The 24,529-nt window shown below is 39.5% G+C and overlaps 1 protein-coding gene across 1 annotated transcript in view; it reads left to right on the top strand.

The window, feature by feature from the left end:
* The first annotated feature begins 7,932 nt into the window (after positions 1 to 7,932).
* The window catches only part of oit3 (oncoprotein induced transcript 3), a 54,972-nt gene continuing 38,375 nt past the window's right edge, over positions 7,933 to 24,529 (top strand). Inside the window, exons 1-3 of the mRNA XM_008106672.3 lie at positions 7,933 to 8,454; positions 12,268 to 12,642; positions 23,388 to 23,498. Of these exons, the coding sequence (XP_008104879.2) occupies positions 8,385 to 8,454; positions 12,268 to 12,642; positions 23,388 to 23,498 (556 nt within the window). The 5' untranslated portion in view covers positions 7,933 to 8,384. The remainder of the gene's footprint in view (positions 8,455 to 12,267; positions 12,643 to 23,387; positions 23,499 to 24,529) is intronic.

Here is a 24,529-nt window from a genome sequence, read left to right as displayed (position 1 = left end):
GAGGTGCCTTTCGCCTTCATTGTTAGAACAATTGGCATGAAATCTACTACAGTGGTACATTTACCACTGTTTGTCCATCAAGTTTCAGAATATTTGACTTATCCACAGATTTTTGAGAATTTTCAAAGTTTGTATAAGCTAATTTTTTAAAAAACGACAAAGCTATCTGCTTGAATTTTCTATACAATGACACAAGATAACAGGGGATCATTCCCCCCAACATTCGGAAATATTCATATATCTACTGAATTTTGGGAATTGTTTATAAAGTTTTGACAAAAACATTTTTAAGCCCCAATAGCTATCTTGTTGAATGTCTCTCATATTAACCAATAGAACTTCAATTTATGGATTTCTTCCCAGCCCGGCACTAATTTACTTACGTGTATTGAAGGATCAGTCAGTCCTCCTCTTTGCAGATCTAACCGTTAGGGAGTATTTGTTCTTAATGTCCCAATAAATTCCTTTGATTTATTGGAACTCTGGCTGCTGTTAGGAGGGAAAAACTTCTTCCTTATTCTGATTGGTGCTTTCTGATGCTGAGCAGAATTCTGGGAAATGTAGTTTAGGACAGAGGCTTTTGAATTCTCTGCCATAGGGCTCCTCGCCTTCCAAAACTACATTTCCCAAAATTCCATGCTCTCAGTCTCTTTCCCCACTCGGTTTGTCCCCACCCTGCTGCTTTTCTCTCATCACAGTGATAGGCCATTAATTTAAAGAGAAATGGAAGCCTTTTTGGCTTTGCTTAGCTTGCACTGAAAATGAAACTGACTTTGATATGTTTCCGAGCATTACAGAATTCAAATGAAAAAGTATTGGGTAAGTTTTGATTCTTACGTTTTTGCATGTGTACCCCCCAGTGTTTCTTAATATCTGTCCGTATATACAAAATTTATTAATTAAAAATGATATTTTTCACACCCCTAGTGGAAATAGGTCACTGGTGGCCGAAAGTTTCAGATTTTTTAAATATTTTGGATTTTCAGATAAAGGAGACTCAACCTGTACAAACATCTGGCCATTGGTAAGGCAGAGAGTCAGACTGCATTGAGAAAAGAGGGGCTAAGACCTCTATATACAGCTTGCCGGGGTGCATAAATAATGGTTACTGTCATATGCACTCATTAAGGTACAGGTAAAGGTTTTCCCCTGACATGAAGTCTAGTCATGTCTGACTCCGGGGGTTGGTGCTCATCTCCATTTCTAAGCCAAAGAGCTGGTGTTGTCCGTAGACACCTCCAAGGTCATGTGGCCGGCATGACTGCGTTACCTTCCCGCTAGAGCGGTACCTATTGATCTAATCACATTTACATGTTTTCGAACTGCTAGGTTGGCAGAAGCTGGGGCTCACAGCAGGAGCTCCCCCAGCTCCCAGATTCAAACTGCCGACCCTTCGGTCAGCAAGTTCAGCAGCTCAGCAGTTTACCCTGCTGCCTCACCGGGGGCTCCATCCACTCATTAAGTAGGTATTTTTAAAACCTCACTGAATCCAAAATTGGCTTGAATCAAAAGTATAGAAAAACATGGCAGCTTTTTTTTTATCAGCACAGCTGGAGATGAAATTTAGGTGGTAGGAAAGGTTTGAAGCTTTCAGCTGAAGCTAAATTGCCTGTTACTTCACAGCACTGCAAACCGCTTTCTTGACCTGACTGGTTGCGCAAATTGGAATGAACAGTATATTTAGTTTCTTAGCTTTAATCTCAAGGTATTGAGTGCTGGGAGGTTTTCTTATTCCAGTTCATTGATTTAAAGCACCTGTATGAGACTAACATTAAGGCAGGTAGTCTATTAAAAGTTGCTACAACTCTTTTGGAATAACAGTACCTTTCTATCCATCTTAATTTATTATCTGGTTGCAACAGACAATAACATTTTGATTTATATCACCAGGCAAATCCTTTCTTTTTTTCTCAGCAGATTATGGAACTGGGCCTGGAATGGCAGTCAATTGTCCTGAGATGAAATGCAGGGAAGATTTGAGAATGATTGTTTTCTTCTTTAACATTAAAGTGCAGGGATAAAGAAAAGATGAGGCAGCTTAATAACATTCCTGTCTAAGAGCCAGTTTTTGTTGGAAATAGCAACCCTCCACAAATCTCCTAAACTAGTTATTTGTTATGTATATAATTGAGATTGCTTACTGTATTGTATGTATATATTGATATGCAGTTTTTCCCTTAACTCTATGTTGTTTGAGGTTGTGTGGGGACTACAGACCATGTGATCAGATCAGAGACTCTTCATAATGAGACTCCATTTTGGAAGCTGTTTTTTTACTCAGAGTCAGTAGACGTCAGTCAGTGTCAGTATGCTGCACTGTGTCTGGTTGTGATCCTCAGGTTGTGCCAGTCAGCTTTCGTATGATATTATTTCTGGCACCCACTTTTTGCTTGATATTCAAGCAGTGCTTCTTGTAGGTCAGAGCACGGTCTAGGGTAACTCCCAAGTATTTTGGTGTGCTGCAATGCTCTAGTGGGATTCCTTCCCAGGTAATCCACAGAGCTCCAGATGCTTGTCTATTCTTAAGGTGGAAAGCACATGTCTGTGTTTTTGATGGATTAGGAATCAGCTGGTTTTCCCTGTAATAGGCAGTAAGAGCACCTAACGCTTCAGAAAGCCTCTGTTCAACCATTTCAAAGCTCCCTGCTTGAGCGGTGATAGCACAATTGTTCGCATAGATGAAACTCTCTGTCCCTTCTGGCAGTGGCTGATCATTTGTATAAATGTTAAACATTGATGGAGCAAGCACACTCACCTGAGGCAAGCCGTTCTTCTGTTTTTAGTTTTAAATATAATTTAATTTAATTTAAATACTTTTTGTCTTTAATTGGTCACACTATTTTGGCATATGCTAGTCCCATCCATCCTTGCTCTGACATATCTGTATGTCATCAAACCCTGCAAAAATAAGTGTGCTGAAATAACAGATAGTAAAAAAAATTGACCAGTGTGATGTGTGAGGCCAAACTTGCATTGCAAAATATAAGGCTGGAGCATTGAGATATTTGGATTTTATTAGCCCATGGGTTCTCCCCTTTCTCCAAAACGCTTATTTTATCTATTTTTGCACTTTTTGTGTTGGATTATTTTTATCCCTCCTATCTGCATTCCATTCCAGTAGTAATGCTGTCAAAGCCAAGCATTTTTGTTTGTTTGTTTGTTTGTTGTTGATTTAACATTTCGTGGAGCATAATATGAACTCATGGATTCCTAGTGTAACTTGTTTACCAAAATGTGATCTTCCTAGTTCCTTGACCCCCCAGCTATCAATCTTAGAAGCATGTCTAAGCTTATCTGGACTATGCAACCTCCAGTGAACTGCAGGCCGGAGACTTGCCATGTGTGGCAATTTCACGTCATCTGTGATAAGTGTTATTTTTCTTCTTCACATCTACTGAATTTTGTCCAGACTATATTTGGTAGAAAAGATTACAGAAAACGAATACACTCTATGGCTTCCCGTCAAACCGGCGAGTCAAAACAGGATTTGCAAACTTTTCCAATTATTTGTTTTAGTACTAGAATAGGAGGGCTCACTCCAGCAAGTGACCACATCTCTTCCAAAACTGTGCAGAGAAATTCAGTGCTCGGAATTACTTGTAATGGGTGAACTCTTATGAAACGAAAATAAATACTTTTTTATTACATTTAAATTATAACAGTCCTTGGCAAGTAACAAAAAGCCATCTGAAGTAGCAAGCAAAACACAAGTAATACATACACTGTTTAAAACGTGTAGTGACTAAAAGTATGGATTACTTCACAAATGTGATTGTGTGTAATAGAGACAAATGTCTAAGCTTAGTAATTTTCTAAGCTGGTGAAACTATAGCAGCTCTATTGTTTGTCAGTAATATATTTTGCAGTTCTTGTTATGTGATTTCAAGTTGTTTCAGACTTAAGAAGAGCCTGTCAATGGGTTTGTCCTGCCAGATTTGTTCAGAGGTGGTTTGCACTTGCCTTTTTCTGGGTCTGAGACCCCATCTACACTGCCATATAATGCAGTTCGAACTGCATCATATGGTCAGTGTAGACTGATATAATACAGAGTGAATTACAGGTTAGAAAGTGGCACTGTGGAGACAGGAAATTTCTTGCAGATTTTTTCCCTGCAATATATTGTACATCTCTGCTTATACAGAAGTATTTCAAACGTTAATCCTTAATGCAGAAAGACAAGTCACTGGAGGCTGGAAACTCTACAGTCTTTGTGTAAGCTAACAACCTATGATGAAGGGTAATATCTTTGCACCACTTTCTGTCTTCTGTGCAGACAGATAAACAAGAGGCCACAGTGATCATCTGATTCTAATGGATTCCCATTGATCAACCACAGTGGGAGCAACGAACGTCCAAATGAATAACACTAGGCAGCAAACATGAGCTGAGCTCGGGAGAGGGAAAAAGAAATGGTCAGGAAATATCTTTCTTATATGTCCTTGTATTTCACATCAGAAATGGGAAGCTGAAACCTGTCACTTTTTTATTTGATCCTGAATGGTAGAGTACATCAGCTTGTAAATAGACCGCACATCACTTCCCTTGACTGACTGTATTGTCAACTTTTGGTGGCAGTTTATCTTTTGGAAGTCCCAAAACCAACTATTTTCTTTAATAGCTCTGCAGTAAAAGCATCAGTTTTTCATTTGTGTCTGCTATATATCGGTGTTTACTATTTGGCTTTTATTATATAGCAGTTTGTCCTCTGCTTCATATGCCAACTTTTAAGATGGGGCAAGGTTTAAGATGAATCTAGAACTCATTAGAACAATGGATTTCTCCCGTTGCTTTTGTAACATACAGCAAAGTTTCATTCAGCATGGTGTGTCAAAGAAACTTTTTTTTGTGTCAGGAGTGACTGGAGAAACTGCAAGTTGCTTATGGTGTGAGAGAATTGACTGTCTGCAAGGACGTTGCTCAGGGGAGACCAGGATGTTTTACCATCTTGTGGGAGGCTTGTCTCATGTCCCCACATGGGAAGCTAGAGCTGACAGATGGGAGCTCATCCCGCTCCCCAGATTCAAGCCACTGATCTTTCGGTCAGCAGTCCTGCCAGCAAAGGGTTTAATCCATTGCACCACCGGGGGTTCAGTCAAAGTGACAACATTTTAGTTCTGGTCATTACATTGTATTTTTGCTGTACAACATATTTTCTGACTACTAAGTTAGGGCCAACATCTGACCATCATGCCAGCTTTCTGTACAGTACTTTAACCCACCCTAACTCTTGTTCTTTATCTGATTTTTCTTTGATGTAGTTCACCAACTGTTAGGGAAGTTTAAAAGCTCTGAGAAGATGCTTCCAGTTCCAGAAGTAGGGAAACAGTGTTAAGACAAAACCAGCATGAATTGTCAAGACTAAGGCTAAGCATTCAATGGGGGGCACTTCCAGACAGGATGAAAATCCATGCCAAAGCGGGTTTAAAAATCCTGGTTTGTTATGAATTAATTCGGTTTTACTGGAAATGTTGTCTGGACACCTCCAGTAAAACTGAGATAGATCCTGCATTATGGGTCTGTCTTGATGGGCCCTGAGTGTAGATGCTTTTAAATACCATATGGGGTTGGTGGAGGGGGATACAAATTGTAATGATACCTAATATAAAACCCCTAACGACAAATCCAGAATTTGGATCTTTCATGTCTCCATACTTCATGCAGGTGTGTGAGTTGGTGTGATTACTGAGGACAATATCACACTAGCATCAAAAAGCAGAGGTCCCTAGTTTGTTATTGCCCAGTTTGCTCTTGCAGAATTCTGGGATATGTAGTTTAGGGCAGAACCTTTGGATTTATCAGCCAGAGAGATCCTTAAACCAATTTCCCAGAATTCTGCAAGAGCAAACTGGGTGATAGGGAACCACGTGGCTCAATTTCATAATGATAATGTGATCTTGTCCTCATTGGTGTAAGTCAACAGGAGGACCTAGAATCCAGGTTTTCAAATTTCCATATTTAGAACCTGATTTAGATTGGGCTTCCATTAATCTACAGTGAATTGAGGATGGATCTGAATAGCCAACCTGAACTTTGAAAGTGTGTTGGGGACATGTGCATGGTTCTAGTCTTTACAAAGCCCCAAAAGACCACATTCCGTTTTATTTGGTGATGTGACACACACATGTACCCTTCAAAAACCTAACTTTCTACTGTTCACTTGCAGTCACCAGAAGGCCTTGTTTCATGTCCCACCAATATCTAAGGATCATTCAGTGTGAGTTCACGAGAGAAACACCATCTTTGTTGACATGCCCAGCCTTAAAACACAATGTTGCCATTGAGATATCATCCTTCCTGATGTCATGACATGATTCTCCCAAAAAGCTTGTGGCATTGGATGAAAAGCATATTTCAGGATCTCGTGTGTTTTCCTTACATGTAATGAGCATGTTTGTAAGTGTATATGGTGGGAGGGGGAAAGAGATGAATAATTTGCAAGAATTTTGAGACAAGTCAAGCACTTTCTGTTAAGACAGAAGGGTAGAATGGAAAATACTTTAAGGTTGTTCTTCACTGCTGAAATTGTGTGCACATCTCTGCACTAACTGACCCACAGTCCTATTAATAGAGGCAGGCGAAGTTAGCAAGATAAGGGATTCATTGTGATGTGCAAAATTTCCGGTTCCTCATCATAGCAAATCTAGAATTCCATTCACAATGGCCCAAGGATGGGGCAAAGGAAGCAGAAAAAGCAGCCTTTCCTGAAATAGCCATATCTGGTAGACACTATAGCCTGGATGCAAAGAGATTTTATAGCACATTTGAGGGGAAGGATTAGAGAAAGAAATTGGTGGCATAGACTTAAAGTTTGCTTCATCTATTACATGGAGTAAAATGTTTAGGAATACCTCACCACCATACTCACAAGTTCTGCATTTCTATTGCTATTCACATATTCAACCTGTTCCGAGGTACTTCACTCCATGCATCTGAAGAAATAGACTGAATTCTATGAAAGCTTATGCTAGTAATTTCTCAAAGTTGCTAAAAGATCCCTTTGCATACTGATGTATACTAACAAGGTTACATCTTTGAATTCTAACCTGAAGTTATTGAAGGTTTTTATTGCTTTTGTTTCAGTCATTTGAATGACTGTTGAATTACTAGATGCATTTGAACCTTCAGAAATACTTGAAATTACCTGTAAAAGAAAACTCGAATTTCAGTTGAGAGTAAACAGTTGAGTTAACAAAAAGTTTAGTTTATTCAGTGCTTAGACTATAGGTCTTACACATATACCGTAGTAAAGATAAAGGATTTCCCCTGACATTAAGTCCAGTCATGTCCGACTCTGGGGGTGGTGCTCATCTCCATTTCTAAGCCGAAGAGCCGGCGTTGTCCATAGACACCTCCAAGGTCATGTGGCCGGCATGACTGCATGGAGTGCTGTTATCTTCCTTTCAGAGCGGTACCTATTGATCTACTCACATTTGCATATTTTCAAACTGCTAGCTTGGCAGAAGCTGGGGCTAACTGCAGGCGCTCACTCCGCTTGCCGGATTCGAACCTGCAAGTTTTTGGTCTGCAAGTTCAGCAGCTCAGCGCTTTAACACACTGCGCCATGGTGGGGCAACATACAGGACAAACAAATAAATACACAAATACCAGCTTATAAAATCCAACATGAAATGCACCAATGAAATACTATGTAAATTGTTAAAATACTACATACATCAATGGCGAGATGCACCCTTAAAATACTACATAAAATACTATATGCACTAGTTCTTGCATAGTTAAAAACCAAGTAAAATTCAGTATTATTAAAACTTAAACAAGAAACACTTTGGATATAAACAACCACACCATGACTAGGTAAAACCATCCCCAGAACAGTTGGGGGTAACCAGTTGAGTTGAGAAGGATATTCTGTATCGACTCCATTCCACATACATTTATGTTCCAATTTGGAAGCTTCAGGACTGAAACTTTGTTCCTTCGTGTGCTATTTCCTCAGAGCAAGAATCTCTCTGGTCACCTTTTCCTCTTTTAAGGAAATAGAATGGAGGGAAATTAAAATGGTGATAAAGATGACCCATCTTTCCTCTCCATCCCCATTTCCACAGGATGTAGCCCTTCCTTGGTCACACTTTACCGATTAGATAGCAGAGGTGCCACTGGAAATCAAGAGAACAATTGGAGGATGGGTTTGAAAATACACCAAATGAGTGAAGGGTTTTTTTGTCTCTAAAAGACAGAGTAGGTCAAGGCTACAAATGATCCCTCAGTATCCCCTCATCCTTTTCCTCTGATAAAACCCCTAGCATCCTGATCAGTCTTTCTCTTATCCACTTTGAGCTTGGTTCCACAGACTGAAGACACATCTCATTGTGTGCACTTAACAGGATTATTCAGATACCACAGGTTGCCCTGGACAAGGAGGGATGTTTCAGGTTCTCCTTTTGTCCTTCTGCCTCCAGGCCAAAGCACAGCCTTTACAGGATAATACAGTGGGTGAGTAGATGCTAAACTATTTATTCGATACTTGTACTTGTTGTGTTGAGACTCCTTGGCAAGTCAGCTTTTAGTGCAGAAAACACACAGGTGTCACTAAGGATGAAGGAATATTAAAGCAGGTCTCAGAAAAGTTGCTTCTTCACATAATGTCTTCCAGAAATCACTGTTGAAGCTTGGAAAAGGAACTTTTTCAAACTCTAGTATAAAGTCAAGGTTGCAAACCTTATATAACAGTAACACTGCATTCTGCATTTGTTGGAAAGTATGGTTCCTTCTCTCTGGGTATTAAGATTTCCATGTAAATGTCACAAATATTTAAACCTTGATTCATTGAATTAGTATCTCCTTACATTAGATGCAGTTGGTTGACTTGAAATTAGATCCTGAAAGTTGACTCAGGTTGCCACTTAACAGTATTATTAATAGAGTTTGACCCTACTTTAACTGCCATGGCTCAATGCTATGCTATGGAAACCAGAGGTTTGCACTTTGGTGAGTCACTAAAACTCTTTGGCAGAGAAAGCTAAAAACCTTGTAAATCTATAATGATTTCATAACATTTAGCCATGGCAATTAAAATGCATTACATTGAGACATGGCAATTAAAAGTAAAACTGCATTACTTCTACAGTGTAGCTGTGCCCTTTGACAAAATTAATATTTACCTAAATAAACAATTAAATTCTAGATTATGGCTTTGATCTTAATATCTTTCTCTCTTTGTTTAGTCAATGAAATAAGTTAGGCAGGAAATGGCTCAGGGCCCAGGCACTGGAGTTCATCACTTAAGAGGTAGTGAGAGTTAGAAGATGATGGAAAATACAAATGCAGTCTCCACTAAAAAAAAAAAAAAAAAGCCCTTTAGACCTATGAGGGAAGTCTACCACTAAGCCTGAGTCTCAGAAAGGTACATTAGAAATAAAAGATAGGACAACCTTGGATTCAGAGAATAAATATCAAATTGTAGGTGGAAGAAGGATTTAATTTGAAATGTTTTAGTACTGGAATTAGTTTAATTCTATTTTAATATTTGACTTTTATATGTTTTAACTGTAGCTGAATCTACACTGCCATATAATGCATTTGTTAGGAATTTTGATTCCAATACTGGAAAAAAGCAGGGTAACAACAACAACAACAGGCAGGGCTGGAAGGCAATAGTCAAGCAACATCCACAATCTCAACCTTGGTTCCATCTTCAAGAGAAAATTTGTAAAAAAAAAAAAAAAGTTTGAGGAAGAGGGCTAAATTTTGATGAAAATGATTAACTAACTTAAGAAGTGAAAACATGTGTGTGCATGCACACACATGTGTGCACTTCATAGTATTTCAGTTGAATTTGGGAGTGCATGTAAGGACATGCAGCAAAAATTGACACCATGTTTTGCTCCTGGCCAGCCAACCTACTCCACCCTTCCCCAGGATACTCCCCCTTTTGCCCCCTTTCTCGTCCAGTTTTCTGCATCTTACCTTGATGGTTTATTACTCATTGAAATGTTGGTGTTGTTGTTTGTATTCAAGTTTGTTCCATCCTTTTGGACTCAGACAAGGTTTTCTTGCCAAGATTTGTTCTGCTGGGGTTTGCCATTGCTTTCCTCAATATAGGCTGAGACTTACCCAAGGTTATCTAGTTGGTGTCGTGGTTTAGCAGGGTTTGAATCCTAGTTTCCAGAATCATAATCCAATGATCAAACTATTATGCCATGCTGGCTTACTTATTGCATGCCATATCTTCTCCCTGAAAATTCTTTAGGCTTTCTCAGTACCTTCCTCATGCATATTGATAGTACAGTTTTGTCTTCCTGAGCAAAGACACTCAGAGATCTTTAACAGTTGAAATAGAATTATGCTAAATTACAACCAGAATAACTTTCATAATCACAGGCAACCCCCTGCTCTCAAATAATAGGCAGCCAACAGTCACTGTTCATTTCTGTCCAGGGTATTTTCTCATTAGGTCAGAATGCATCCTTGTTTCTCAGCAGTGCTGCCAACAGCATCTCACGTTTCCTAAAATTTAGGTTAAGCAATACAACAGTGGGAGAAGAGGCTTGGTGGGAATCAAATCTCAAAGAGAACAGAACAGCTTTTTGCTCAGTTCGGATGTGCCTAATCAGAGCAATTGAGTATTTTAGTATAACTACGGTCAAAAGTAATGAATTGGCCTTAGTCAGAAAAATATTATCATAAATCCTGGGTCTGCAATGGCAGACCCAGCCAGTCATGGCTAACTGATGCTTAATCGGGTGTTAAATATGCAAAGATTAAGCAGCAAACTTTTGCTGCAGAAGCTGCTCACAGAAGATTAAATACAACTCTGATGATAATTGAAATGAATATTTTAATTACATTTTTCTGTCTAGCTTCTTCCACTTGTAATGTTTTTAGAGTTTTCTGAAGTTCTACTTGCTTGGAATAGCTCAGATACTCTTCTCATCTGAACACAGTTCCTTCTGTAGGCACAGTCCTTCCTTGAGATCAATCAAGAAAGAGGCCTTCCTTAAATGCAGCATCTCCTTATTAACAGTGATTGGGGAAATGCCACTGTAGGATGGCATATAGAGAACACAGTGCTTCTTGGATGACACACAGTTCCTTGACCCATTTTAAACTGGCTTCAGAGCAGGATACAGAGTTGAGACTGCTATGGTCGCTTTAGTGGATGATATGTCTCAGGTATGTCCCTGTTGGTGCTTCTAGTCCTCTCAGTGGCCTTCGATACCATCAAACATGATATCCTTCTGGAATGCCTGGAGGGGCTGGGAATTGGAGGATGTGGTTCCAGTCATACCTCTCAGGCAGATTCCCGATGATGGAGCTTGGGGTAGCTGCTCCTCAAAAAAGGAGCTGTTATGTGGCATCCCTAGGAAAGCTTGGGCAGATCACAGACTTTCAGTCTAAGGGTCCATTCACACTGGGAAATTATAGCACTACCTCTGAGGATGCCTGCCATAGATGTGGGCGAAACGTCAGAAGAGAATACTTCTGGAACATGGCCATATAGCTCGGAAAACACACAACAACCCTGTGATTCCGGTCATGAAAGCCTTCGACAACACATATAGCACTGTTATTACACTTTAACTATCATGGTACATCCTATGGAATCCTGGGATTTGTAGTTTAGAGCACTGTTTCTTAAACTGTGGGTCTCGATCCCAAATGGGGTCCCATTAGTTCAATGTTGGGATCATTAAAAAATTGACAACAATAAAAGGTTTCTGAATACTACCAATTTACACAAATCTGTTAGCAGCAATGTGCAGTGTTTACAGTGGACTTAAACAATGCTTCCGCTGTTACTCACAAAAAGGAAAATTGACCTATTTAGCAAGCCTTGAAAATGCTGGTCAATGTTTTTATATACCTGGAAACATGTAATAATTTCTTGGGCAGAAAGAGGTTGTGCATGGAAAATGTTTAGGAAGTCCTGGTTTAGAGAATTCTGAGCCAAAGAGCTCTGTTGCCTCAGTAAGCTACAAGATCCATTATTCTGCAGGATGCAGCCATGGCAATAAAAGTGGAATCATGGCACTATAATTCTATAATGTGAATGAGTCCTAAGAGAAAGGCAATGACAAGCCACCTCTGAAACATCTTGCCAAGAAAACCCTACCAGCAAGAGCTGACATAACAAAAGCCAAAACATCTGGCAAAACAAGTTTCTGACTCTTGCAATGAAGAATCGAACTGGCCACCTGAACATGACTCTTTGTCTTTTCCTAATATTAATTTCTTAATTTCCCGGCATATGTAATAGCATTGATTAACTAGTCACTGGGTACTTCTTTTTTCTCCTTCTGGCTCTAGCTCTTGATCCCTGCTCTGCTTACATCAGTCTGAATGAACCTTGGAGGAACACCGAATACCAGTTCAATGGTTCAACTGACCAACCTGAGTGTGACAGCCATGTTGATGGAGAATGGTACCGCTTCACGGGGATGGCTGGTGATGCCATGCCTACTTTCTGCATCCCAGAAAACCACTGTGGGACCCATGCCCCAATATGGTTGAATGGCAGCCACCCTCAGGAGTCAGACGGCATTGTACAAAGGCAGGCTTGTGCAACTTTCAATGGGAACTGCTGTCTCTGGAACACAACAGTTGACGTCAAGGCATGCCCAGGGGGCTACTATGTCTACCGCCTAACCAAGCCCAGCGTCTGCTACCATGCCTACTGTGGACGTAAGTGACCCTAATGTAACTTTTCCTTACAACATTTCTTTGAACATAGCATATGGAGGGGTGTGTGGTTGGTGGGTCATTATGTTTTTAATGATTTCGGAATGACATCATCATTTATTGACTGGACAATTCTACATTGTGAAAATTTTAATGAAATTGTTTTTTGTGTGTAACTCCAGTACATGCATAACTAACTTAATTAACCTTTTCTCCCCAAAGTGTTTGGAATGTGTCTTTCGTTTAGACTAACGGCCTTTCCATACAACAAAATTATAGTGCTACAACACTACTTTACTGTCATACCATGGTTTTTTGCATGATTCTGTGGAATCATATGGCATCCTGAGATCTGAAGTTTGAGGATGAGTATTCTGAATTTTTAACAACAAAACAACAACAACAACAACAACAACAACAACAACACTTTATTTATATTCTGCCTGCCCTATCTCCCTGGAGGGACGCAGGGCAGATTCCAAACATAAAAGGCAACCATTCAGTGCCCAAACACAACAATACACCCATAATAACGAAAATTGACAGCCCAACATATAAAAACAAATTATGACTTAACAACTAAACTTAAATTAAAAATGCAATCTGTTATATCAGACATAAAGCAAAACAACAAACATCAAACAGACCATTCCCAGTTCCTTAGGGGCAGACAGATTGATCATTGCTCAAGATGTCTATTGAGCTGGTGGGGTGAACAGGGCACAGATAAGAATGGTAGCTATTAATCAGAGGTAAGCTAGTGAGCAAACGTATGTCTTCAGCTGTTTCTTGAAGGCGGGGAGGGAGGTGGTCATCTTTAACTCCTTAGGAAAGGGAGTTCCAGAGGTGGGAAGAGGCCACGGAGAAGGCCCTATGTTCCCACCAGCTGCATTTGGGATGGGAGTGGGACTGAGAGTAGGGCCTCCTCTGATGACCGCAGTTGTCTGAGTTGGTCTATAGTGGGAGATGCGGTTTGTCAAATAGTCTGGACCCGAGACTATTCCATAGACTGTTCTCATTGCATACGTCGGAACCATAATTGAAGAGACTCTTTAGCAGTGAGAGGTTTATCATAAGCTGCCTCTAGTCCTGCTTTTGGGGGAAAGCATACCCTACAATTGTTCTAATTTGTAGGAACAGCCCCAATTCATTCTCTATCATCAGCTACTTTAAAAAATATCTCTATTTCTCCTACACGGCCTTGAATATCGGCAGCTTGGCTTCCCTGTACAGAAATAGTTTTGAACCACACAGTTGGGGTACAAGGGAGGGATCACATACTATTACTCTTGACTGTTTAGTTCAGTCCCAAGAGCAATGACTTTTTGAGCTTTGTCAATAGCACAAGAATAAGCCATGTTTTTCCAGGAGGGCTCTGTGGCATTTTTCTTCCACGAGGAGTAAGCAAAAGCCTGTTTTTGCATTTCTGTAATAGAGGTGTCAAAATCCAGAGCGCCTCAAGCATAAATCCACTTTCAAAATGGCTCTGTCCTGCTTTCATTCCCATTACAGTGCTCTAAGGTGCTTTTGGCGCAATGCATGAAAAATGCCTTCAGTGAACTGCTGCATTCACAGACGGGATTTTTCACATCTGACCACCAACAAAACAAAACATTCAATACAAAAGAGCAAAGCTTGCTCTGACTTCCCCGAGAAATTTCAAGTTTAAATTTCCAGTTTAGTTCTGCGTCCCCAGGCAATCTAGTTAATGCCTTCTTGTTGGGTGACTCATTGGTATTTATAGCTCATAATTGAGAAATCCTTTTAGTAATTTATTTCTTCTGGAAAGTGGATCCCTCATGTACATTGCAATCCACTAAGGAGGGATTGCTCAAGGTTTCTTCATCTGCTGAAGTGTGAATGGGGAAGCTGCCTTAGACCTTTTCTTTTGCTCTCTCTCCCTAGAGGAGGTTTTTCCCTGACTGTTTTGTAAATGTCCACAGAGCAGCCCTAAATGGCCATATTGTAAGGGAAACCTTTGTATCTCTGAATGAGTCGATGTTGCACTCTAGCTTTGGGACACCTTTTCACCCAGCCCCACACCCCAGTCCACTAGTACTAATCACAGCAGTTTATTAAGAAAAACATGTACAAAGGGAAGAAAGAGCATTTCTCAAAAGAGTAGTAGAAAAGGAACTACAAATTAGCAGCAGTCCATATACAAACGAGTAATAGTCAAAAAATGGCAAAGTACATGAAATCAAGAGAGTCAAAATCACAGGCATAAATCCATGAGCATGAAAACAGGAACTTTGTCAATGGCAAACCCTTCCAGGAACATAGGCAACCACAGAAAACTTGAATCATGAACTTGAGAGCTGGGACAGGAACCCACTCCTGATGGCAATGTTGTCTCCTCTGAGAGACATCAAGTAAACACCACTTAATTTAAGCCCAAGCCCGACCAGGAAGCCATGAGATCATGCCTCACACATCTGGGCTTCAAGGACTTCTCATGGAGACTCTCCAAACGTCTAATTAATCTGTCTTTCACTCCCTCCATCTGGAGACCTAATGTGATATCATGGGGAAAGTCCTCATCGGCTGAAGACCGATTCCCAAGATAAATGGACTTTTCACTTTCCCCTGTTGCTAAGGAACATCGGAATCCAAAACATCCTCTGTCTCATCTTGAACTGCCCGCAATTCTCGCTGATCTAAGGCCTGCAATTCTTCTTGATCACATAGACTCCTCAGTTTGAAACCTATCATCCCCCTTATCCTCTGAAAAATTCCCAGACCCTTGGTGAGCCCCAACAGTTGACAGGTGTGCTGTTATCTGCTTTCAAATCATTTCTGACATTGCATCCTTAAGGTGAACCCATTATAGGATTTTCTTAACAAGACTTGGGCCCCCTTTACACTGCCATATAAAATCCAGATTTTCTGATTTAAACTGGATTATATGACAGTGTAGACTCATGTAATCCAGTTCAAAGCAGATAATTTGTATTATCTGCTTTGATAATTTGGATTATATGGAAGTATAGAAGGGGCCTTGGTCAGAGGGGGTTTGTTGGCATTGCCTTCCTCTGAGGTTGAGACAATGTAGGCTATCATATAGACACACATACAGTAATTCACATTCGCTCAGCCTCAGAGGAAGGATACAAACACACAAGCATATACAAACATATAGACAGTCTTCTCTCTTTTTCTCCCTCTCTTTCAATCTCATATACAAAAATTGTATACACTGAGCAAATGGACTGCACTGATTGCTGTTTCCCTCCAATGCTTTTCTTATTAACGTAACTGATTTAAACTGACACTAAAAAACAGAGGAGTTTGTTTCTTTTAAGTTGAATAAAAATCCCTTTCAATTCACAGTTGGCCCTCCATATTCACGGACTCTGCATCTATGGCTTCCACCATCCATGGCTTGAAAATATTCAAAAACAAATTCCAAAAAGGGACATCATTTTACATCACCATTGTGTATAATAGCACTTGAACATCCCTGGATTTTGGTATCCACAGGAGGGAGGGCAACTATCTTTTTATTGTATAACTGACAATTGCAGCCTTCCATTCTGGGTTCTGTCTAAAGCAATACGCATAGACCAACTTTGACACAAAAATGTCTTTTGTTTGATTTATGCATCATGCAACATCATGGCATAGGATCATAAAATTTGCAAATTCTTCATTTTCCCCAAGGCATAAACAATTGGTTTTTTTGTAAACAAAAACAAAAAAAGAAAAGAAAAGAAACACATATCGAGTTAACTGAAGAAATTGTTCAGGATTCCAGAACTCCTGCAGAGAAAGACACAAACTGTATGTCACCTTTAGATAAATCGTTGACCTTGGCAAATGCGTATTGCTCCTTTGCAAGATAAATGTATTGATTTCCTCCCTTCTTGCTCATAGAGTTATCAGACTGAGGTTGCTCAGATCAGGGGGGGTCTGGTGGTGCTTAAACGCAACAAATCAATAGAGTTAAAAATGCCCAGGAACGGCTGGTCTTTTTAGGACAGCTGCATTTTGAACACATAGCTGTGCAAAGAAATTTTGCCTGGTACAGCTTTGCAAACCATAATTGTCTCCTTCAGGTATTCATAAAGGAAAAGGAGGGAAATCCTTTCTGTACTGCCCTTAGGGTAGTTACCCTTTGGACTCCAATGTCCATAGGATGGCCTTTTGGGTCAAGAATTTGAGCAACTACATCTTAAAAAGAAATCCCTCCCCAAGCTCTGCACCTCCTTAGAATGAAAGTATCTGAAATGTTGTACACCAGAACTTGGTGTAGTCCTTAAGACTTCTTTCAACACTAAATGCCGATAAACATTGCTCCTAATGCATACACTGAATTAACGGTAAATTATGCAGCAGATAGAGCAGGGCTTCTTAAACCCTTTCAACTTGTGACCCCTTTTCACCCAATATATTTTTACATGAACCCAGGTATATCTATATATATAAAAGAGTGATGGCATCAAGGCAATTCACAAAACAACAAAAGTACAGGCCCCCCAACCTCAAAATTTGACAACACAACCCATCATCCACGCCTCAAGGTTGATACAACAAAAAGAAAAGAAAAATAAAGTCCTAATTAGAGGGAGAGCAATAATTTTTTTATCCAATTGCTGCCAGTTTAGAGGGCTAATCTCTGCCCACTTGGTTGCCTAGCAACCAAGGGACAGCCAGGTTTCAGTTAGGGGACAGGCAGATTTAGGCCTCACTTAGACTTCTTCCACAGATTATCTAATTTGCACTGGATTATATGGCAGTGTAGACTCAAGGCCCTTCCACACAGCTATATTACCCATTTATAATCTTATATTATCTGCTTTGCACTGGATTATCTTGACTCCACACCGCCATATAATCCACTTCAGTGTGCATTTTATACAGCTGTGAAGAAGGGGCCTCATATAATCCAGTTCTAAGCAGATAATTTAAGATTATCAATATACAGTAGAGTCTCACTTATCCAACGTAAACAGGCCGGCAGGATAAGTGAATATGTTGGATAATAAGAAGGGATTCAGGAAAAGCCAATTAAACATCAAATTAGGTAATCGTTATACAAATTAAGCACCAAAACATCATAGTTCCATGCGCAGTAATGCTATGTAGTATTTACAGTAGAGTCTCACTTATCCAACACTCGCTTATCCAACGTTCTGGATTATCCAACGCATTTTTGTAGTCAATGCTTTCAATATATCGTGATATTTTGGTGCTAAATTCATAAATACAGTAATTACTATATAGCATTACTGTGTACTGAACTACTTTTCTGACAAATTTGTTGTCTAACATGATGTTTTGGTGCTTAATTTGTAAAATCATAACTTAATTTGATGTTTAATAGGGTTATCCTTAATTCTTCATTATCCAACATATTCGCTTATCCAACATTCTGCCGGCCCGTTTATGTTGGATAAGTGAGACTCTACTGTACTGTATTTACAAATTTACCACTAAAATATCACAATGAATTTAAAACACTGACTACAAAAACATTGATTATGAAAAGGCAGACTGCGTTGGATAATCCAGAACATTGTATAAGCAAATGTTGGATAAGTGAGATTCTTCTTTAATATGAAATAATTACTGGGATAGAATAATGCAGAACAATATAATCTCTAAAACCAGGACAGTAAATAAACAGGGGAATTCCACACAGGAAACAATCGGGGCCAGCTAACACCTCCCAACAAAGTATTCCCATCATCAAAGTCTGGCAAATCCTGTTTTCTCAGGGCCACAGACAGTAGAAGCACATAAAATATCGCAAACAACACCACTCTGAAAACAAGGGAATTCCAGACAGGAAACAATCAGGGCCAGCTAACACCTCCCAACAAAAAAATCACTCAGAGGAAACAGCCAGGCTTTAAAGCTGCAAGGCCATTACATCCTAATCATTTTTCCTAATTGCAGCATTCATACTTGCCTCCAACAAACAAAAAAAACCAATCAGAAATATTGTATATTCACAACCTTTAGGAAATAATATCCCCTGATGGCGCAGCGTGTTAAAGCGCTGAGCTGCTGAACTTCTGGACCGAAAGGCCACAGGTTTGAATTGGGGGAGCGGAGAGAGCCCCCACTGTTAGCCCCAGCTTCTGCCAACCCAGAAGTTCGAAAACATGCAAATGTGAGTGCATCAATAGGTACTGCTCCGGCGGGAAGGTAACGCCGCTCCATGTAGTCATCCCACATGACCTTGGAGGAGTCTATGGACAACGCCGGCTCTTCGGCTTAGAAATGGAGATGAGCACCAACCTCCAGAGTCAGACACGACTGGACTTAATGTCTGGGGAAAACGTTTACCCTTTACCTTAACTACCACCAATTCCTCAATACTTTATTTCCCATACCACCATACTTCGCCACAGCAACGCGTGGCCGGGCACAGCTAGTCTATATATATAAAAGGGTAATGAAATTTCGGCCTAGGACAAAACAACAAAACTACACATCCCAGAAACACTAAACTTGGCAGCACAACCCCTCATCATGCCTCTACGTTCATACAACAAAAAGAAAAGAAAAATAAAGTCCTAATTAGAGGGAGAGGAATAATTGTTTTTATCCAATTGCTGCCAGTTAGAAGGCTAAGCTCCGCCCAGGGGACAGGCAGAGTTAGGCCTCACTTAGGCCTCTTCCACAATGCCTATAAAATACAGATTATTTGATTTTAACTGGATTATATGGCAGTGTAGACTCAAGGCCCTTCCACACAGCTATATAACCCATTTATAATGGACTTAATGTCAGGGGAAAACCTTTACCCTTTACCTTAACTACCACCAATTCCTCAATACTTTATTTCCCATACCATCATACTTCGCCACAGCAACACGTGACCGGGCACAGCTAGTAGGTCTATAAAATAGGTACAAAAATCCAACATTTGCTCATACTAAATCATAAAGAAATGTATTTTAAAATAGTTATCTTGTATACAGTACATATAATTTTATCATTATCGAAATGGGAAATCTTGACAGCTAGAGTAAAAATAAAGAATTTAATCATACCCTCTCAATGATTGATCAATTAAAATATCACTTGCATTGAGAATACAACTGTTTTCGGAGGTTGGGGGTGAGGGTGGGGAGAAAAACTAATGGACACAAGTGGAAGATAAATGTGGAATTGGTAAGGTTAAGAAAATAGGACATATCAAATTAGAGAAAATTAAGTGGAATACCATTATTTGTTTGCTCTATCTAACCTTGCGGGGTTGTTATTGAGATTTGTATCATTCTACTTATGTTTACAACAGCAATTATTATTATTATTATTATTATTATTATTATTATTATTATTATTATATTTATTAAAGACAAAAGCAAATTTCCAAAAGCAAATGAGGTGGAAGTCAACATGGATTTCTCAAAAACAAGTCATGCCAGACTAATCTTATCTCATTTTTCAATAGAGTTACAACCTTGGTAGATGCAGGGAATGCTGTGGATGTAGCATATCTTGAATTCAGTAAGGCCTTCGACAAAGTCTCGCATCACCTTCTTGCAAGCAAAATAGTCAAATGTGGGCTAGGCAATGCTACTGTTAGGTGGATTTCTAATTGGTTAAGTGACCAAACCCAAAGGGTGCTCAGCAATGTTTCCTCTTCATCCTGGAAAGAAGGGACTAGTAGAGTGTCGCAGGGTTTGGTCCTGGGTCCAGTACTGTTCAACATCTTTATTAATATCTTGGAGTCTTCATGGACAACAAGTTGAACATGAGCCAACAGTGTGATGCAGCAGCTACAAAAGCCAATGAGATTTTGGGCTGCCTCAAAAGGAGACTAGTGTCTCGATTGAGGTAAGTCATGGTGCCTCTCTATTCTGCTTTGGTTAGACCTCACCTGGAATACAGTGTCCAATTCTGGGTAACACAGTTCAAAAGAGATATTGACAAGCTGGATGGTGTCCAGAGGAGGGCAACTAAAATGATCAAAGGTCTGAAGTCCATGAATCCCTGTGAGGAACATCTTAAAGAGCTGGATATGTTTAGCCTGCAGAAGAGAAGCTTGAGATGGGACATGATAGCCATGTATAAATATGTGAAAGGGTGTCATAAGGAAGAGGGAGCAGGCTTGTTTTCTGCTGCCCTAGAAACTAGGACTCAGAGCAATGCATTCAAATTACAGGAAAGGAGGTTTCACCTGAACAGTAGGAAGAACGTCCTGACTGTAAGAGCTATTCAGCAGTGGAACTCTCTGCCTCAGAGTGTGGTGGAAGTTCCTTCTTTGGAAGCTTTTAAACAGAGGCTGGATGGCCATCTGTCGAGACTGCTTTGCTGGTCCTTATCCTGCATGCAAGGGGTTGGACCAGATGGTGCATGTAGTCTCTTCCAACTCTACTATTCTATGATTCTAAGTGTTTGCTTATTTTTACACAAATAATTGGTTATAGGCCAAATATTTGATACCACAGGACGTAGAATACCTCCAACATTTTTCATGCCATGCTGCCATGCTTGGTTTGCAGCCTCAAGTGGCGGAATATACTCTGTTGGCTCTCCTTCCTTCTTCTGAATTCATGTAAATGTCTGAAACAGCCACTAGATGACAAGCTACACAAACCCTCCTGGCAGCAGAAGCCCAATTAATTGCATCTGCAAGGAGTTCCTTTCGTTAGTAGTGAGAACATAACAAAGGGCTGTTCCAGATTGCAATGTAGCTCTGTCAGGTTTTCATGTTGTTTCCTCTGTATTTTCTCATTATAATTGTTTAGGGAACTATTTGTAGCAATGTCTTAGAATAGGTTTGTCTAAGTTCTTTTTAAACCATTCTGTCGTTTGTTCAGGTGGTCCCATGGTTTGAAGGGCAACCGTTCTCCTCTCCAATTTTTAAAAAAGTTTTTAGAGCTAAAGTATTGCAGTGCAAAAGAACTGATGCAATGATACACTGTAACTCTAACCATAAATAAATAAATAAATAAAAAGAGGAGAATTAGAAAATTAGAAATACTGTACACAAATTCCACTATGGGAACAAAATGTGTCATGCTGGGAACTGTCAGAAAATACAGTGGACCTTTGCCAGTATCTGCTAGGGTTTGGTTCCAGGGCTCCCTGGCCCCTTCTATACTACTATATAATGCTGATTATCAAATCAGATAATCCACATTTTCTAGTTTGAACTGGATTATATGAGTCTACACTGCCATATAATCCAGTTCAAAGCAGATAATCTAGATTTTATACAGCAGTGTAGAAAGGGCCTCTGTGGATAACAAAATCCATGAATACTCAAGTCCCATGATATACAGTGGTATAATAAAATAGTGTCCCTTATAATAAAATGGCAAAAATCAAGGTTTTGGTCTCTGAAAGCTGTTGTTGTTATTATTTTGGAGTATATTTTCTAACTGTGGATGATTGAATCTGTGGATACAGTGGGCCGATTGAAGTGTGGAGCAGCTGAAACATCATTGGACATTAAAAACAAAAAACAAAAACAACACCAACAAATATTTCAACCTCCCAACCCATTTTTCATTGGAGGAAGCTAAAGTCACATTTCAAGAGTAACATCATTATTTAGAATAAAGTTGTTATTGGGATAATTCAGGGATGGTCAAAGTGTGCCGTAGGGGCATCTTTAATATATATTAGTCGCAACACCTCGTTGTAGTGATGCAATGGGTATCGATTTTGTGTGGTGTAACAGTACTCTAACAGCTTTACATTCCCGTAGTTTTGTATCAAAATACAGTGGGCCCTTGGTATCTGCTGAGGTTTGGTTCCAAGACCCCTCATAAATGCCAAGATCTATAGATGCTCAAGCCCCATTATGTACAATACGGTGGCAAAATGGTATCTCTTATAAAAAATGGCAAAATCAAGGTTTGCTTTTTGGAGTTTTAAAATAAACGTTTTAAAACTGTGGATGATTGAATTCATAGATGCAGAATATCTGGATATGGAGGACCAATTGTACACTTAATGAGCAATGTAGGCAGCTAAACAAACATCACAGAGGTGTCAACCCTTCTCTATACTATCCAAAGTATGTATGTATTGTATGTGTGTATGTATGTGTGTGTGGCTAGAGTTAAACTTAAAAAATGTACCTGTTCCGATTTACAAAAAAAAATTCAACTTAAGAACAAACCTACAGAACCTATCTTATTAGTATCTTGGGGACTGCTTGTATATAGGAATTCGGTACAGGTTTCCATGTTAGTGAAGTGATGAACCTGTCAAGAGGTTTTAAACGAACTGTACTGCATGCTGATCATATTTTGGATTTAGCATTCAACACTTTCAATATTTCCTTTCATATTTTGACTAAACCCAGAAGCAAATTCACAACCACACTAATATGGAAGCTTCCAGTTAATGTTGTTAATTATCTGGTTTGGACACACAAGCCTGATGCTGTTGTATCTACTCTTATATACCATTATCCTGACTGGAAACAGTGCACACTGTTATTTTACATTCTTAACCAAGCTATTTTATTGTCCTACAGATTTCCATGTTAGTGAAGTGATGAACCTGTCAAGAGGTTTTAAATGAACTGTACTGCATGCTGATCATATTTTGGATTTAGCATTCAACACTTTCAATATTTCCTTTCATGTTTTGACTAAACCCAGAAGCAAATTCACCACCACACTAATATGGAAGCTTCCAGTTAATGTTGTTAATTATCTGGTTTGGACACACAAGCCTGATGCTGTTGTATCTACTCTTATATACCATTATCCTGACTGGAAACAGTGCACACTGTTATTTTACATTCTTAACCAAGCTATTTTATTGTCCTACAGATTTCTATGACATTTGCGATGACGTTGAATGCCAGGGCTCTTGTTTAGATACTGGAAACTGCCTGTGCTCTTTAGGAACAATCATGGGACCAGATGGACAGACCTGCCTGGGTAAGAAAAGATGACTGCATCTTTCACAGGAGAGTACAAATGACAACATTTTGATACAGCTTCAATTGCCATGGCTGCACCCAGTATAATCTTGAGATTTGTAATTCAGAACGGCACTGGAGCTCTTTTGCTAAAAAATTTAAATGCCATTCCTAGGGTTTTATAGGATGGATCCAATGCAGTAAACGTGGTCTCAAACTGATTTGTGTAGTATCAAAGAGGCCTATAAAAAGATGGAAAACAAATAATAAAAGGGAACATACTGCGGGAGGAGTGGGTGCGAGAACTGAACAAGACAGATTTCCTCCATCCTTGATAATTTCATAATTCACTTTAATCTCACTGCTTTTCCATTAGCTGTTATTATCAGAGCGGACAGTGGAGACTGCTAAGGTTGTCCTTGTCCTTCACTAAGTAGAACCAGATAATAAAAGCATGAAAAAGAAGGGAGGAGAAATGGCTGGAAAAGAAGCAGATATAGAAAAAGGGAAGAGGGAGTTAAGAAAATGAAGAAGCTGAACAAAATACAAAGAAATTGGCTTGAAGTATCACTGCACTGGGAATCCTATTTACTTGCATACCCTGTTGACTTATGAAGCAAAATGAGAAAAAGAATGGTTACATTCTTGAGATTCTTAATGCTGAGGTTCAAAAAAGTATTGTTTTCAAACTTTGGTCAAAAGTCTGTGTCAACTCATAGCTAGGCTGTGTGCCATCTTGGTTAAATGTCTGCCATTCCCCATTCAAACACAGCCATGCTGTGCTGAACAAGATACAATTTACCCTGAACCAATGGAGTGAAATTTACAAGATATATGATATCAAAACAGATTAATCGCTATTCGTTTAAACTGCTTGCTCTACCATTATTCAGCTAGACAAATTCCAGCCTACTTCTGAAAATCGTATTAAAACTCAGTATCTTATGATCAAGACCAACAGGGATAGATGAAGTATTCAGAATGACTCATGGCATGATTCCAGCAGATTTAACCAAAGCAAGATATTAATTCAAACAAGGGTGATAGAAG

This window comes from Anolis carolinensis, chromosome 3, assembly GCF_035594765.1.
Source record: "Anolis carolinensis isolate JA03-04 chromosome 3, rAnoCar3.1.pri, whole genome shotgun sequence".
In the NCBI taxonomy this organism is placed as follows: Eukaryota; Metazoa; Chordata; class Lepidosauria; order Squamata; family Dactyloidae; genus Anolis; species Anolis carolinensis.
This window is presented reverse-complemented; position numbering and strand designations above follow the sequence as displayed.